We start from the raw sequence: 16,101 nt of genomic DNA on the forward strand, positions 1-16,101 counted from the left end.
GAATGGTTAATAGTAGCCAGGCGGTGGTGGCATATGCCTTTAATCCCAGCACTTGGGAGGCAGAGGCAGGGGGATTTCTGAGTTCGAGGCCATCCTAGTCTACAAAGTGAGTTCCAGGAAGCCAGGGCTATACAGAGAAACCCTGTCTCGGAAAAAAAAAAAAAAAAAAAAAAACAGAAAAAAAAACAAACAAAAAGAATGGTAACAGTATACTAGAGCTAAATTTTTAAAGCACAGAAAAGAAAAGTCATCTGAAAGTATACTGATTCTGCAGCTGAAGAGATGGCTCAGCAAAATCCTGTGTTGCTCTTCTGGAATAGCCAGGTTCAATTTTCAGCATCCATATGGTAACTTACAGCTAACTATCTGTAAATTCCAGGTCCGGAGTATCAAAAAACTTTTGGCCTTTCAGGGCACCAGGTACACATGTGGTATTTATAAATACAAGTAGGGAAAACACTAAAGAATATTTTTAAAACTACATGTTTTTTTCAAAGAAAACTGATGCTAATAGAATTATACTAGTTGAAAGAATTAAAATTTGTCATTAGATCCTCCATAAAAAACCTCAGGCCAAATTAGTCAAGATGAAAGAGACATTACCAGTTTCCAAAAGGATGAAGACTGTAAAAGCAATAAAATATGCCAAATAATGTATATTCTCATGATCAAAACTAAAACATTTCTTTTATTAACTGACACTTTTCTCAAAGAATTTTGAGGCATTCAGTAATCAGAACAGCAGAGACTAGTGACTACATAATATGAGTAGTGATTAAATGGCTGCCACTGACTGAGCCTGTTGATTTTAGAACTGCTTGTCCAGGGGATTTAGGATTTATATAGTGTGTCTTTGAAGTAATGAATGCTCAGGCAATTTATGGCAACCAGAAGGACAGAGAATTATATACTGCCTAGTGTGTATTACTGACAGAAATCCTGTTTGATTACAACTTTCCCTCTTTCCATTTTCTCTGTCAGCCAAGAAAGCCAGCCAGGGTCTGGAAATAAATTTGCTGGCACAAATTAACAAACAAGAGTATATAGAAATTGAAAAAGAAACAAAGATAATATATTAATTATAAAACTTAGAGAAGTTATATAAGAGAAACTTTTATGAAAGAAAAAGTTTAAACTAAAATCATTTAAGAAGCAGTGATTCAAAAATGAGAGAGAGAAAAAGAAAGAAGTGCAAACTTATAGTTTTATTGTATTATGTAACAAGAACTCTATAGAGAGCGTGGAACAGTGGGGGTTTTAATGGATAAGTTTTCTATGAACTACATATTATATATTGAAGATCAATGAAGACGTTTTCTAACAAAGTGGAAGCTGAATACAGTAAAAGAAACAAATGTAGGAAACTTTGGTAACTAAGGTTAAGTTTTGATGCTACATATAACTGATATTTAATCAATTTTTACATTCTTAAAACTGTAGAAGCAGCTGGAGTGTGGTAGTTGCACGCCTTCAATCGCAGCACTTGGGAGGCAGAGGCAGGCGGATTTCTGAGTTCGAGGCCAGCCTGGTCTACAGAGTGAGTTCCAGGACAGCCAGGGCTACACAGAGGAAACCCTGTCTCGAAAAACCAAAAAAAAAAAAAAGAAAAAGAAAAGAAAAAATCCAACCAAACAAACAAAAAAACTGTAGAAGCATAATGTTCTAATTAAATAAGGAAGGAAAATGTACAGCAAACCTGATATTAGAAAAATATATCACAAAAATAAAATAAATTGAATGATAGTATAAGGAAGAATTGTAAAGGGAAGGAACCTGTTATGCTGTCACCCTGTCTAGCCTCTCTGGTTATCCCTGCCTCCTTGCCCTTGCCTCTGGTGCATGTTCTCCCAAGTCATGACGGATTTCTAGTACTTCATAACCAGTTAGAAAGGGATACATTTTTAAATCAAAAGCCAAGCTCACTCAGGTATAGTGGCACAGGCTTTTAATCTCAGCACTGAGGATGCAAAGGCAGGCAAATATCTGGAATTAAGGGCAGCCTGATCTATATAGTGAGTTCTAAGACAGCCAGAGATGTATAGAGACCCTGTCTCAAACCACCACTGTTCCCCCCCCCCATAAAAAGCCAAACTCAAAAAAAGAAGGAAGATATGAAGATAGTGATTGCCACTGACTGTCAAGTAGATGTTAGCTTTCTCTTTCCAGATACAGTGTATGCAGACTGGCACCCTAGAACGGTTGCCTTTATGTACTGAGCTATGCCAAGAGTCACCTAAGCTCGAACATCATGACTGTCCACATATTTGTGAAGATCCACGTCCTGTGATTTGAGTCTTGGCATCCAAGTGGACAAGATAAGAGATTATAAATGCTTGAAGTGCAAAGATCCCTGTGTTCAGAAAATGGCAACAGTCTGTGTGGCAAAATTCCGTGATCTTGATCTGCAGATGGTAGATGAGGGATTTCTCCATTCTCTTTGGGATCTCATAGCAGATCCAGATCCAGTGATGATGACCAATAATACTGTAGCATCATTGTTTGAGATCAGCAACTTCTTCACTCGGAAACAACAGGAAATCCACATGCTTCTCACATCCTTGAATGAGTGCACTGAATGGAGCCAGGTTGTTTGTTTGTTTGTTTGTTTGTTTTTCATCCTTGATAGTCTATAAAATTAGACACCTAAAGATGACCTAGAAACTCAGCATCTGTCAGGAAGTAGCTTCTTGATAACTATGCCAACTCAGCAGTAAAATTCTAAAGAAATTTCTAGAATCGTCACCCAAAGACTGTAACTACCACAATAGGCTATTGGAGAAGTTCTCCCTTTTGCTTGTTACTGCACTGTCTGGAGAACCAAGGATTCTGTCTGTGTTAAAATAGAGAAGTTGCGCATTGTGATTCTTCTTCTATCTCGAGTGCACATTGCTCAGGTTCTGGCAGAACTAAAGAAATACATACCACTGAGATGGATTTGATTTTGTTTCCAAAGCTGTTCAGGCCATTGTGTAATATGACATTGCACTGAGACAGTTAGCAGACTATCTGTGTAAGCACTTTGCTTAATCTAATCCAGACCAAAGTATAAATTAAGTTGTTCAAGAGGCAGTTATTATCATCAGGATCGTATTCTGCAAGTTCTCCAAGTGTAAGCATTTCGCTGCCATTCTCTGTAAGCTGAAACCCTGGATGAGCCCATTATCAAGCAGCTATGAACTGTAGGAGATTATGCTGAAAGAATCTGTAATGCAGTTGAGTTACTAGTGTGCTTTCTGGACGGTTTTCTTGAAAGTACCAAGGTACAGCTGATTCTGCTTATCACTTTAGTGAATCTGTTTACAAAGAAACACGAGTATGCAGGAACTGGTCCAGTAGGTCTTGAGATTGGCCCCAAAGTATTCTGATAATCCTGATCTTGAAAATCAGGGTTTTATTTATTGTCACATTTTTTTTTCTTTCAACTGATCTTGTTGACAGCAACAAGAATTAGTAGTAGCAGCAAAGAAGTAGTCTTCTCCAAGAAACCATTGATCTCAGAGGAAACATACTTCTTTAGGCCAATCCTATTGGATGAACAAATTGGCCACGTAGTTTCCTTGGCATCTGTGACCCATAAACCTCTAAATGCTTTTGCAGAATGGAGTCATGACACCCATTACAAACATGCTCACTTATCATGATTGCACTGATGCAGGTGGCAACCCTGGTTCCATTGCCACTGTAACCAGCTGGAACAGCCTTAGCTCATCCCTTCTCACGATGATGATCTGTGAGGTCTCTTAAATCTTAACCTGGGTCCCCCAGTAAAGGTATCACAATGTCCTGTATGTAACAGGAGCTCTGGTTCTTTTGGGGAAGAGGACTGGATAGTCTGATAGAATAATCCTTCATCCTGTCTCTAGTACCAGCAAACTTTGCTCCTTGTCCTACTGCTGTGATCTACCATGGTTCAAATGGCAGGCTTGAACTTCTCACAGGGATAGAAAGGATACCTAGTGGATATGTGGCTCCTAAGGCAGTCTGGTTATCTGCATTAAAGGCTAAGCTCAGAGATGTGGGGAATATTAACATACCACTCACTACGGAAATGAGCTTCCCTAACAAAGCTCTGCATCATGTGACAGTACAGTTTAACAAGAACAGCTTTGTTATCTCCCCAAGCACTTCTTTGACCATGATACCCACTGTTACCAAATCAGAACATTTATGTCTCTCCACCTCTCAGTACTTTAGGCCCTGTCATGAAGATAGAACTTGTGAATAACTTGCAGGTGCCTGTTGAAGGCACTATTGATGTCTTCTATCTCAACTGCCTCATCCCCCTCAATGTGCTTTTTATTGATTCTTAATACAGAAAGGGGCAAAATGGAATATCAGTTCTTCTTTACAACATGGAAGGGTATTCCCAGTGAAAATGAACTCCAGTTTAGGTCATGGAATTTTACTTAAATGTCTACATTATTTCCAGCAAGTTGTAAAACCTGTGTTTACACTACTGGTAAGAAGAATGCAAAAGGGCACTTGGATTTAGCTAACATATATAATTCAGTCTTAGTTATACACCATTGCTGAAGTGAGAACCTGCTAAAGTCTCTCAGTTCATCTATCAGCTCTATTACAGCATTTTGAAAGACAATAAATTGGTCTAGCCATCTTGTAATCAGTGTAAATCTAGTTTAACTAGAAAAAATTATATTGCTGTGTAGATCCTGAACTCAAATACTGCAACACCCAGCACACAGGAACTGACCAGTCTTCACCCTGTACTGACATTACTGTTTGCCCCATTGGATAGGTTTGCTTCCTATGAACATTTGTAACCACTGTTTTTGTCACTATGAGCCTCTGTCTCTCTGTCTTCACTACAGCCTACTTTATACTATGCCAAGAGCTAGCTAGCATTTTCCACACCCTCCTTTGAATATAGTTGAATATTTTATAATTGAAATCTCCTTTCAAATTCAGAAAAAGGCAACAGATATTAAAGCAAGAAAACCTGTGACGGAGGGGTTGATAAAACACTCAATAAAGTACCATAAGTAGAGTAGGAAAAATAAATACCAGCAATATTTCTGCCATTAATTATCCCAAAAGATATAAATGAAACATGATGTTTTAAGAGAAAACGTGCTCTCCTTTGAAATTGCAATAAAGAAAATTAAAAACAGCTGTATGCTACTTAAAAGCATATTTTAATCAAAATAGCACAGAAAGTATACAAACAATGGGCTAGATAACAAGTGCTTCTTAAAAAGCAAGAAAACTACAATTATAAACGATAAATCAGAAATAAAGACCAACAGTGTTAAAGGAGTCAAAAATACATAGCTTCTATTTTTGAAAATTATAATCTGTTGAATATAGCCCCTCTCTACAGCCAAATATGTGTAGTCAAGCATAAGAGTATATTTAATCATAAAACCATATTTAATAATCTTGGGGTTTTTATAGTGGTACTATGCACTATACATTTTGAAATGCATACATAGTTCAGTATCATTACATACATATCACATTGCTATGCTGTTGTCACTGCCAATAGTTTTAAACATCCAAGACGGTTTTAAAATATTCTCTAAGTAAAATTTACCCACTCAATAGACTTTTTTAGCATGGGTTTAATGGCAGTAGTTGGAGTGCTTTAGATGTCCTGATTCTATTTTTATCTTTAACACCAAGTTGTAATGCCACTTGTTCTTGTCACTTTAGGAATGATACTAGTGATGATCTAGGCACATACGGCCTTCTTTATACTATGCCAAGAGCTAGCTAGCATTTTCCACACCCTACTTTGAATATAGTTGAATATTTTGTAATTGAAATCTCATTTCAAATGCAGAAAAAGGCAACAGATATTAAAGCAAGAAAAACTGTCAAGATGGATGACTGTAAAGTCTAGAGATGTCACAGTACAAACCTTTCTCTGCTACTGCACCCTCAGAAAAGATTTTGCTAGTTAGAATTGCTTCCTCTGCCTTTGACACAATTCATCCGGAGATGTTGGGGCTGAAATGTCCACTTACCCTCACGTGCATGCATGTTTGTGGTTTTTCTAAAGTAATTCTGGAACCAGTTTGAGATACTAAAAGTAGTAAAAAAATAATGTAGAAAATTAAGATAGAGGAATACAGAATCATCTCCAGATCTTCCAATCAGATGAATGAGTGAGAAGAAAATAGTTCAAGGGCCGAGACAGCAGTAGATAACCAGTAAATCTGGAAAGGGGGTTCATAGTTTTAGAAATACCATTACTGATGAAGATACAGTTTAAGCATATTTAACAATAGTTGAGAGTTGGAAATGTAGCTTACTAGAAATTTTGCCTTATATGCACACTACTCTGGGCTCAGTCCCCAGCATTAAAATTATAATTACCATTTGTATGTGTTTGGTTCCTTTTTGAAACTTTTCTCACAGTAAATTAGTTTAGGAACTCAGAATGAGTTGTGATCGATATCATAAAATATAATTACAAATGTTGGCTACCTGCATATCACTACCCTCAAAAGTTGAAGCTCTTTCACACGAGGATGGGAAAGTATCACCATCATTAGTAGTAGGGATATCAACAGCAGCTGGGACAGTGCCAGCATCTTTACCTGAAGAGCTTTTTAAAAACCGTAAAATATTCTTTAAAAGGTTTAATAACTAGATGTGGAAGAGAGCTTGGCTTGAAGTATATATAAGGTGCTCAATTATGTTTTCTTACTGTAGGAAAAGAATAAAATCTTTAAAGTTGTGACAAATAAAAAATAAGATTGAGATGAGTAAACAGTGAGAATAGGAAAGAGGGAAATGAGAGGAACTAAGATGACAAGATATGCCAGTATCTTAAGTGGATATCTGGGAGAAATATTACTAATATCCTTTTTAAAATGGAAAAACAGAGGAGGGGCGATAGTAAAGTACTTTCCATTTAATTGTGAGAACAGGAGAATACTTATGTATTCAGGAGGTAGCCTGGCCTGTACATTAGTGAAGAAGTGAGTCTTACTAAGGTGGATCTATCCGGTGAGGTCTTACACCACAAGCCTATGACCTCCACAGGTATGCCCTGGCAAATGTACCTCAGATATACATAGAAGTAGATCTAAGAATAAACTGTCAAGAGTAATGAAACTAACCTAGATTCAGCTTATTTCAGGAATTCTAGTTAGATGTCTATTCTGTTTCTTCACAGGCACGAGTCATTGGAATAGAGGAGATCTGTAATCTTACTACTGATACAGTTCAAAAAGTCAGCTAATTCTGCATAATATGTCATAGCATGTGGATGTGTGTGTATATATGTATATGTGTATACACATACATATATTCTTGTTTTGAGTGGTTTTTAGAACTGTTGAGACCAATCCATTTTAATTGTAAAGAAAATTATTTAATTCACAATATTATTAGTACTTTTATTAAATGTTCTTTGGTCACATTCAATTTGTTAATTTTAGTTACATGAACATGCAGCCTACTTGGTGGACAGCTTGTGGGAGAGCTCTCAAGAACTGTTGAAAGACTGGGAATGTATGACAGAGTTACTATTAGAAGAACCTGTTCAAGGAGAAGAAGGTATAGTATTTTAACAAGTCTTTTTATTTTATGTTTCCATTGATAAATGTAACATCTTCTGTGTGAATATAACATCTTTTTCTTTAATGAAACAGCTTAATTCCTACAATAAGAATTTTTCAAGTTTAACCATCTTTCCATATTAGCACAATAACTATGCTACACAAGGTGTTACCAAAGTCCATGTGTTGTATAATATTCAAGAAATTCTGATTGCGGAATTGAGACACAAAATATGCTTAATGTTTAATTTTTTCAAAATTGAATCTTTTTAAAATTTTTTAATTAATTTATTTATTTACATTCCAAATGTTGCCACCCTCCCAGAGTTCTTCACCACCACTACCCCAGCATCTCCCTTTTCTGGGACATCAGGATTAGGTGTATCTTTTCCCACTGAATCCAGACAAGGCAGTGCTCTGCTACATATGTGCCAGGGGCCAGGGTTCAGCCAGCCCATGTGCCCTCTTTGGTTGGTGGCTTAATCTCTGGGAGCTCACAGGGGTCCTGGTTTGTTGATACTGTTACAATTCCGATAGGGTTGCCATCCCCTTCAATTCCTTCAATCCTTCCCTTAATTCTTCCATAGGGGTCCCTGACCTCAGTCCAAAGGTTGTCTGTAAGTATCTACACCTGTCTCAGTCAGCTGGTAGAGCCTCCAAGAGGACAGCCATTCTAGCTCCTGTTTGCAATTTAATCATGTCATCAATAATACTGTCAGGGTTTGGTGCCTGCTCATGGGATGAATCCCAAGTTGGACTGGACACTTGGTGGCTTTTTTTTTTTTTTAAGTCTCTGTTTCATTTTTGTCCCTGCATTTCCTTTAAACAGGAAAAAATTATGGGTCAGAAATTTTGAAGATGGGTGGGTGACCCCATTTCTACACTATGAGCCCTGTCTATCTACTGGAAGTGGTGCCTTCAGATTCCATCCCCACTGTTAGGCATTTTGGCTTAGGTCATCACCATTGAGTCCTGGAAGCCTCTCACATGCCTAGGTCTCTGGGACTTTCTGGAGGTTCCCTCCACTACCAACCCTGGCAGCTGCCGATTTCCATTCATTCTCTTGGCCCCCTGGGCTTCTCTCCTGTCTCCCCATACCTGTTCCTGCCACCTTTTAGAGTGTGATTGTATTTGAGTAAGGAAGTCTTGGGAGATGATGCATAACAAATGCAATGTTGTATTTATGTAATAACTCAATTTGTTTATATATTTTTACCTGTGTCCTGTAACATTTAGAAGCTCTGGCATGGAACTGAATCCAAATCAACTTTCTTCCCTAAATGTTTTGTCATGTTTTTTAAACAATAAAATTCTATCAGTAACTTATTTTGAAGGAATAAGTTCAAAATGAGTTTAAAAGTCAATTTGATTTGAACTTACATTTAAAAGAAATTAAGTTACTTTTTAAATGAAAGAAGTATGTTACAATTTCAGTAATAAAACCCTAGTTAAAATCTAAAAGACTAAACTTTGGAGATATACTTTGTAATAGACTAGCAGTAATTTTAAGGATGTCTTACAGTATTTTTTAAGTGGTGCTTGGGTGTATATATTCTTCAGTGAAATGCAAATTGGGTGAATTTGTAGTATGACCTTAAAGTATGTATAGTTAGCACATTTGCCACCATATAGCAAAAACCCAGTGACTACTTAATCCATTTTTCTGAGTCTCGCCCTTATTAAACTGAAATATAAGGACCTTTGTCTAAATCTTCTTAGGTCATTTTTTAAATAAATTAATTAATTTATTGTTTTACACTCCATATTTTATTCCCCTCTACCCTGTCCACCCTCAGACTGTTCCACATCCTGTACCTCCTCCCCACACCCCTGTCTCCATGTGGATGTCTCTAACCCCCACCCCACCTGACCTCTAAGCTCCCTGGGGCCTCCAGTCTCTTAAGGGTACATCATCTCTGAATGAACACAGACCCGGGCAGTCCTCAACTGTATATGTGTTGGGGACCTCATATCAGCTGCTGTATGCTGTCTGTTTGGTGATCCAGTGTTTTGAGAGATCTCGGGGGTTCAGATTAATTGAAACTGCTGGTCCTTCTACAGGGCTGCCCTGCTCCTCAGCTTTTTTCTGCCTTCTCTAATTCAACAACAGGGTCAGATGCTTCTGTCCATTGGTTGGGTGCAAAATGACTCTTTCAGCTGCTTGTTGGATCTTCCAGAGTACAGTCACGCTAGGTCCCTTTTTGTGAGTACTCCATAGCCTCAGTAATAGTGTCAGGCCTTGGGGCTTCCCCTTGAGCTGGATCCCACTTTGAGCCTGTTGCTGGACCTTCTTTTCCTCAGGCTCCTCTTCATTTCCATCCCTGTAATTCTTTCCGACAGGAACAATTATGAGTCAGAGTTGTGACTGTGGGATGGCCCCTCTCTTTCTCACTTGATGGATGCCCTTTCTTCCTGCTGGAGGTGGGCTCTATAGCTCCCTCTCCCTACTGTTGAGCATTTCATCTAATGTTCCTCCCTTTGAGTCCTGAGAGTCTCTCACCTCCCAGGTCTCTGGTGCATTTTGGAGGGACCCAAAATCTCCTATCTCCTGAGGTTGCCTGTTTCCATTCTTTCTGCTGGCCCTCAGGGCTTCAGTCTTTTTCCCCCATCCAATACCTGATGATGTTGCCCTCTTCTTCTCCCTGTCCCCTTTCCCACCCAGGTCCCTCCCTCCCCGATCCTGTGATTGCTTTCTTCTCCCTCCCAAGTGAGACTGAGGAGCCCTCACTTGGTTGGGCCCTCCAACTTGTTGACCTTTTTGAGTTCTGTGGACTGTATCTTGGATATTCTCTACTTTTTTTCTTTTTTCTTTTTTTTTTTTTTAACTAATACCCACTTATTAGTGCGTACATGCCATGCATGTCCTTTTGGGTCTGAGTTTCCTCACTAGGGATGATATTTTCTAGTTCCATCCATTTTTTGCCTGGAAAACTCAGGATAGCCTCATTCTTAAAAGCTGAGTAGTATTCCATTGTGTAAATGAACCATATTTTCTTTATCCATTCTTCTGTCATGGGACATCTAGGTTGTTTCCAGTTTCTGGCTATCACAAATAAGGCCGCTATGAACAGAGTGGAACACATGCCCCTGTGGCATGGCAGGGCATCTTTTGGCTATATGCCCAAGAGTTGTATAGCTGGGTCTTCAGGTAATCTTCCAATTTTCTGAGGAACCTCCATATTGATTTCCTGAGTTGTTGTACCAGTTTACAATCCCACCAGCAATGGAAGAATGTTCCTCTTTCTCCACATCCTCTCCAACATGTGTTGTCACCTGAGGTTTTGATCTTAGCCATTCTGATTGGTGTAAGGTGGAATCTCAGGGTCATTTTGATTTGCATTTCCCTGATCACTAAGGACTTTGAACATTTCTTTAGGTGCTTCTCAGCCATTTAAGAGTCCTCTGTTAGGAATTCTCTGCTTAGTTCTATATCCCATTTTTTGATTGGGTTGTTTGATTTTTTTTTTTTTTTTTTTTTTGGTGGTTAGCTTCTTGAGTTCTTTATATACTTTGGATATTAGCCCTCTATTGGATGGGGGGTTAGTGAAGATTTTTTTTCCCAATCTGTAGGTTGCTGATTTGTCTTATTGACTATGTCCTTTGCTTTACAGAAGCTTTTTAGTTTCATGGGGTCCCATTTATCAATTCTTGATCTTAGAGCATGAACCATTGGAGTTTTTGTTTAGGAAATTTCCCCCTGTGCCAATGAGTTCAAGGCTCTTTCCCACTTTCTTTTCTATTAGATTCAGTGTATCTGGTTTTATGTTGAGGTCCTTGATCCACTTGGGCTTGAGCTTTGTGCAAGATGACAAATATGGGTCTATTTTCATTTTTCTACATACAGACAGCCAGTTAGACCAGCACCAGTTATTGAAGATGATTTCTTTTTTCTATTGTGTATTTTTGGCTTCTTTATCAAAGATCAAGTGTCCATAAGTGCTTGATTTTTCTTTCTGGGTCTACAATTCTATTCCATTGATCAAAGTGTCTGTCTCTGTACCAGAACCATGCAGTTATTATCACTATTGCTCTGTACTAAAGTTTGAGGTCAGGGATGGTGATTCCCCCAGCCATTCTTTTATTGTTAAGAATTTTTTTCGCTATTCTTGATTTTTTTTTTTTTTTTTTTTTTGCCTTTCTAGATGAGTTTGAGAGTTGCTCTTTCCATGTCTTATTGTCATACAGGTCTTTCACTTGTATTGTGACTATTGTGAAGGAAGTTGTTTAACTAATTTCTTTCTCAGCCTGTTTATCATTTGTATAAAGGCAGATACCACATACCAAAGTTAAAGCAAGAGCAGGTAAACTATCTAAACAGGCCCATATTGCACAAGGAAATAGAAGTCATTAAAAACCTCCCAACGAAAAAAATCCCAGGGCCAGATGAATTTAGTGTAGAATTTTACCAGACCTACAAAGAAGACCTGATACCAATTTTCCTCAAACTATTCCATAGAAACAGAAGGAACATTACCTAACTCAGTCTATGAAGCCACAACTACTCTGATACCTAAACCATACAGGGACCCAACCAAAGAAGCGAACTTCAGACCATTCTTGCTCATGAATATCATGCAAAAATACTCAATAATATTTTTGCAAACTGAATCCAAGAACGCATTAAAACCATCATTCACCACGATCAAGTAGGCTTCATGCCAGGGATACAAGGTTGATTCTATATAGGAAAGTCCATTAACGGGAGTGGGTGGGTAGGGGAGTGGGGGTGGGTGGGTATGGGGGACTTTTGGTATAGCATTAGAAATGTAAATGAGCTAAATACCTAATAAAAAATGGAAAAAAAAAAGAAAGTCCATTAACTTAATCCACTATATAAACAAACTCAAAGATGACTCCTTAGATGCAGAAAAAGCATTTGACAAAATACAACACCCCTTCATGTTAAAAGTTTTGGAGAGATCAGGAATTCAAGGCCCATACCTAAACATAAGAAAAGCTCGTTACTGCAAACCGCCAGCAATATCAAATTAAATGGGGACATACTGGAAGCAATCCCACTGAAGTCGGGGACAAGACAAGGATGCCCACTCTCACCATATGTATTCAATATAGTACTGCAAGTGCTAGCTAGAACAATAAGACAACAAAAAGTGATCAAGGGAATACAAATTGGCAAAGAAGAAATAAAGATATCATTATTTGCAGATAATATGATAGTTTACCTAAGCGACCCCAAAAATTCTACCATAGAACTTCTCCAGCTGATAAACAACTTAAGCAAAGTAGATGGATATAAAATTAACTCAAATAAATCAATAGTCTTCTTTGGTCATTTCTAATACTAAAGTTCTGTGACTTGGTTGACAGGTGAAGAAAACGAAGTGAAAGTATTCTTCAGTAACCATATCTTATGGTTAACACCTTTACTCATAGAACTCATGAGGCAGAGGCGGCAGATCTATACAAATTCCCATCCAACCTGGCCTAAACAGAGAGGTTCAGATGAGCCATAGTTATATAGTGTTCAATCTCCAGATCACACAAGGTGCCTGTGGCAGCAGAGAAATGACTCCTAAGCATGGTTCTCTGACTACATGAATGCCCACAGTTCTTGTATATACACACAGAGAAACAGAAAGAAACACACAGACACGTGCACTGCAATAGGTTAATAAATTGTTTTACAGGTGTTTGTTTTGTTTGTTTGTTTGTTTGTTTGTTTGTTTGTTTTTAAGACAGGGTTTCTCTGTGTAGCCCTGGCTGTCCTGGAACTCACTCTGTAGACCAGGCTGGCCTCGAACTCAGAAATCCACCTGCCTCTGCCTCCCAAGTGCTGGGATTAAAGGTGTGCGCCACCACGCCAGTTAGTTTAATTTTTTAACAAGGAGAATTGTTGGCTGACTTTTCATGTGCCAAATATTAACCCTAAGTGCTAAGGGTACCATATCCAGCTAAACCTGCTGTTTGCCCATATGCATCTTTCATTTTTATGAAGAAGGCAAACAAAAATCAAGTAATAGTTGGAATAATTTCAAGACTAAGTATCTTTGAAATATGATAATGAGGTATTCTAGCAAGTTCTAAGACAACCAGGGCTATTCAGAGAAACCTTGTCTTTAAAAAAAATCTCTATGTGTATATTGACCATAAATATATTAAAAGTTGTTAACCTTTTAGATACATGATATAATCTTTCATTTCTTGAAAAACAAAAAGAAATTATAATATAGGATTATGAAATTATGTGGAAGAAAATACAGTAAAATTTTAGTATTAACTTACTCAAAAGTGAGAATTAAAAGAAACTAGATGTTAGAAGAGACAAAAGAGCTTACTTTATGTGCTTTTTCTTATTTGGCTAATAATAGCATCCGCTTATTATTAAATAGAAGGGGGAAGTATCAAAATTAGAGTCTACATTAGTTTTCCATAATAAGTTGTATGTGTTTTCAGTTTTTGATAAATCATTGTCTTATTTTTAAGATATGATTATGAAACCATTCATACACTTTGTTCATTTCAGCAATGTCTGACCGTCAAGAGAGTGCTCTTATAGAGCTAATGGTCTGTACAATTCGTCAGGCAGCTGAGGCACATCCTCCAGTGGGAAGGGGTACTGGCAAGAGAGTAAGTTTTCAATTAGAAAAAAGCCTATAGTAAACTTATTGATGTCATTAACTCTAGACTCTTGATACTTTACTGGTGTCTGTATCCCTAAAAATGTTTATATAAATACAACTTTACATTCATAATTCTCTGACTTGAGTATATCCTAACAATTGTTAATTTTATTTTTACATTGTTGAACTAAACAATTTTTATAATTTGGAAGTCAAAATCATCTTAAACGAAGTCTTATATTCCTCTTAAATTTCTTGGTATGTCATCTGCCAATGTTTTTTTTTTTTATGTTAACAGTTTCAATTTCTAAACTACCAAATAACATTCTTTTACCATTTCAATTTATTTCTAGGTGCTAACAGCCAAAGAAAGGAAAACTCAAATTGATGATAGGAACAAATTAACTGAACATTTTATCATTACACTTCCTATGTTACTATCAAAGGTATGTGACATTTTCAGTTTTGTGATAATATGTCCTTGAGTTTGCTTTCATGCACTTTTAATTACTTTTTTTATTTATTTTCTTTGCTGCTTCCTCTAGTATTCTGCAGATGCTGAGAAGGTAGCAAACTTGCTGCAAATTCCACAGTATTTTGATCTAGAAATCTACAGCACAGGTCGGATGGAAAAGGTGAGGCACTCTAGAATTCTTTTGGTAGAGTCACTTTCATTTTTATCTAATCATAGGTTAGTCAACAACTGATGATTTTTAATTTTCATTATTCATCTAAATATCACAGTTTTTCTTTTTTTTTCCCCCTTCAGCACCTGGATGCTTTATTAAAACAAATTAAGTTTGTTGTAGAGAAACATGTAGAATCAGATGTCCTAGAAGCCTGCAGTAAAACCTACAGCATTTTATGCAGTGAAGAGTATACCATTCAGAATCGAGTTGATATTGCTCGGAGCCAACTGATTGATGAATTTGTAGATCGATTCAATCATTCTGTAGAAGACCTGTTGCAAGAGGTATGTTATAATATTGATAGTGCGTGTAATAATTTTGGCTAATAATTGTTCAGAAGAGCTGATTGTTTGAGTCATTCCCATTTTTCAAAAAAAAAATCTGAAAGTCTCTACCAGTTTCAGCGTTCGCAGTACCACTGGAACAGTGTATCTTATAAAGATCACCCTTCTGCAGTTTAGTGTTTATGCTGCACTTTTTCCTCTTTCAAGAACACTATTTATTTTTTCACTATTTTTATATCTAGGATCCAATTTAAATTTTTTAGTTACTGATTTATTATAATGTGCTAGTGAATAGAACATACAAATTAAGTTGATAAGCTTGCTCAAGGAAGCAACTCTTGGCAACCTGGGAATTTTTCGCGTTTATGGAGTGGTTTCCTACATCATGCTCTTTCTTTCTTATCTCTAGTTTATGCTGTGATGCTCCTTAGACATCTATAGAACTGATTTTTTAAAAGAATTTTGTGATTTTTTTTAAACATGACAATTTTTTTGGTGTTAAGTATAATTTTAATTATTTATTATTGGTTATTTTATTTATTTACATTTCCCATGTTATTCCCCCTTCCCAGTTTCTTCTCTGTAAGCCTCCTATCCCTTTCCCCCTGCCCCTCCTCCGCCCACCCACTCCCACCTCATCACCCTAGCATCATTTTGTTCCCCCTTGTAACTAGGACTAAAGCATCCACACTTTGGACCATACTTTTTCTAAAGCTATAGAAGATCATCAGGAAAGTCTTAAATAATCTTTAAACCTTTTTCAAGATAATACTAGCTCAAATAGTAACTGATGTATGCGCTCCTGAGGAAGGCCCAATATTCAGTCCTTCATACTGAAAGACAGAGTGTACTAGCTAGAGCTTTAAATACTCTCACATAGAATTGTGATTTCAGGAATTTACAAAAGTGTATTACAAAAGTGTATAAAATCACAATTATATTATTTAAGCAGCAGGAGTTGCTTATGTGTAGATATGGCAGTTATAATTTTTTTATTTCTATCTGTAGTGAATATACTATT

At 37.1% G+C, this 16,101-nt stretch overlaps 1 protein-coding gene and 1 pseudogene across 9 annotated transcripts in view; both read left to right on the forward strand.

The window, feature by feature from the left end:
- The window catches only part of Stag1 (stromal antigen 1), a 360,836-nt gene that overhangs the window by 275,661 nt on the left and 69,074 nt on the right, over positions 1-16,101 (forward strand). For all 9 annotated transcript variants that reach the window (XM_006510924.3, XM_006510923.3, NM_001357265.1 and 6 more), the window contains 5 exons: positions 7,407-7,524; positions 14,011-14,114; positions 14,461-14,553; positions 14,653-14,742; positions 14,877-15,080. In XM_006510924.3, the coding sequence (XP_006510987.1) occupies positions 7,407-7,524; positions 14,011-14,114; positions 14,461-14,553; positions 14,653-14,742; positions 14,877-15,080 (609 nt within the window). The remainder of the gene's footprint in view (positions 1-7,406; positions 7,525-14,010; positions 14,115-14,460; positions 14,554-14,652; positions 14,743-14,876; positions 15,081-16,101) is intronic.
- Positions 2,094-4,595, forward strand: Gm3081 (predicted gene 3081; annotated as a pseudogene).

The sequence above is a fragment of the Mus musculus genome, chromosome 9 (genome assembly GCF_000001635.26).
Source record: "Mus musculus strain C57BL/6J chromosome 9, GRCm38.p6 C57BL/6J".
Classification (NCBI taxonomy): domain Eukaryota; kingdom Metazoa; phylum Chordata; class Mammalia; order Rodentia; family Muridae; genus Mus; species Mus musculus.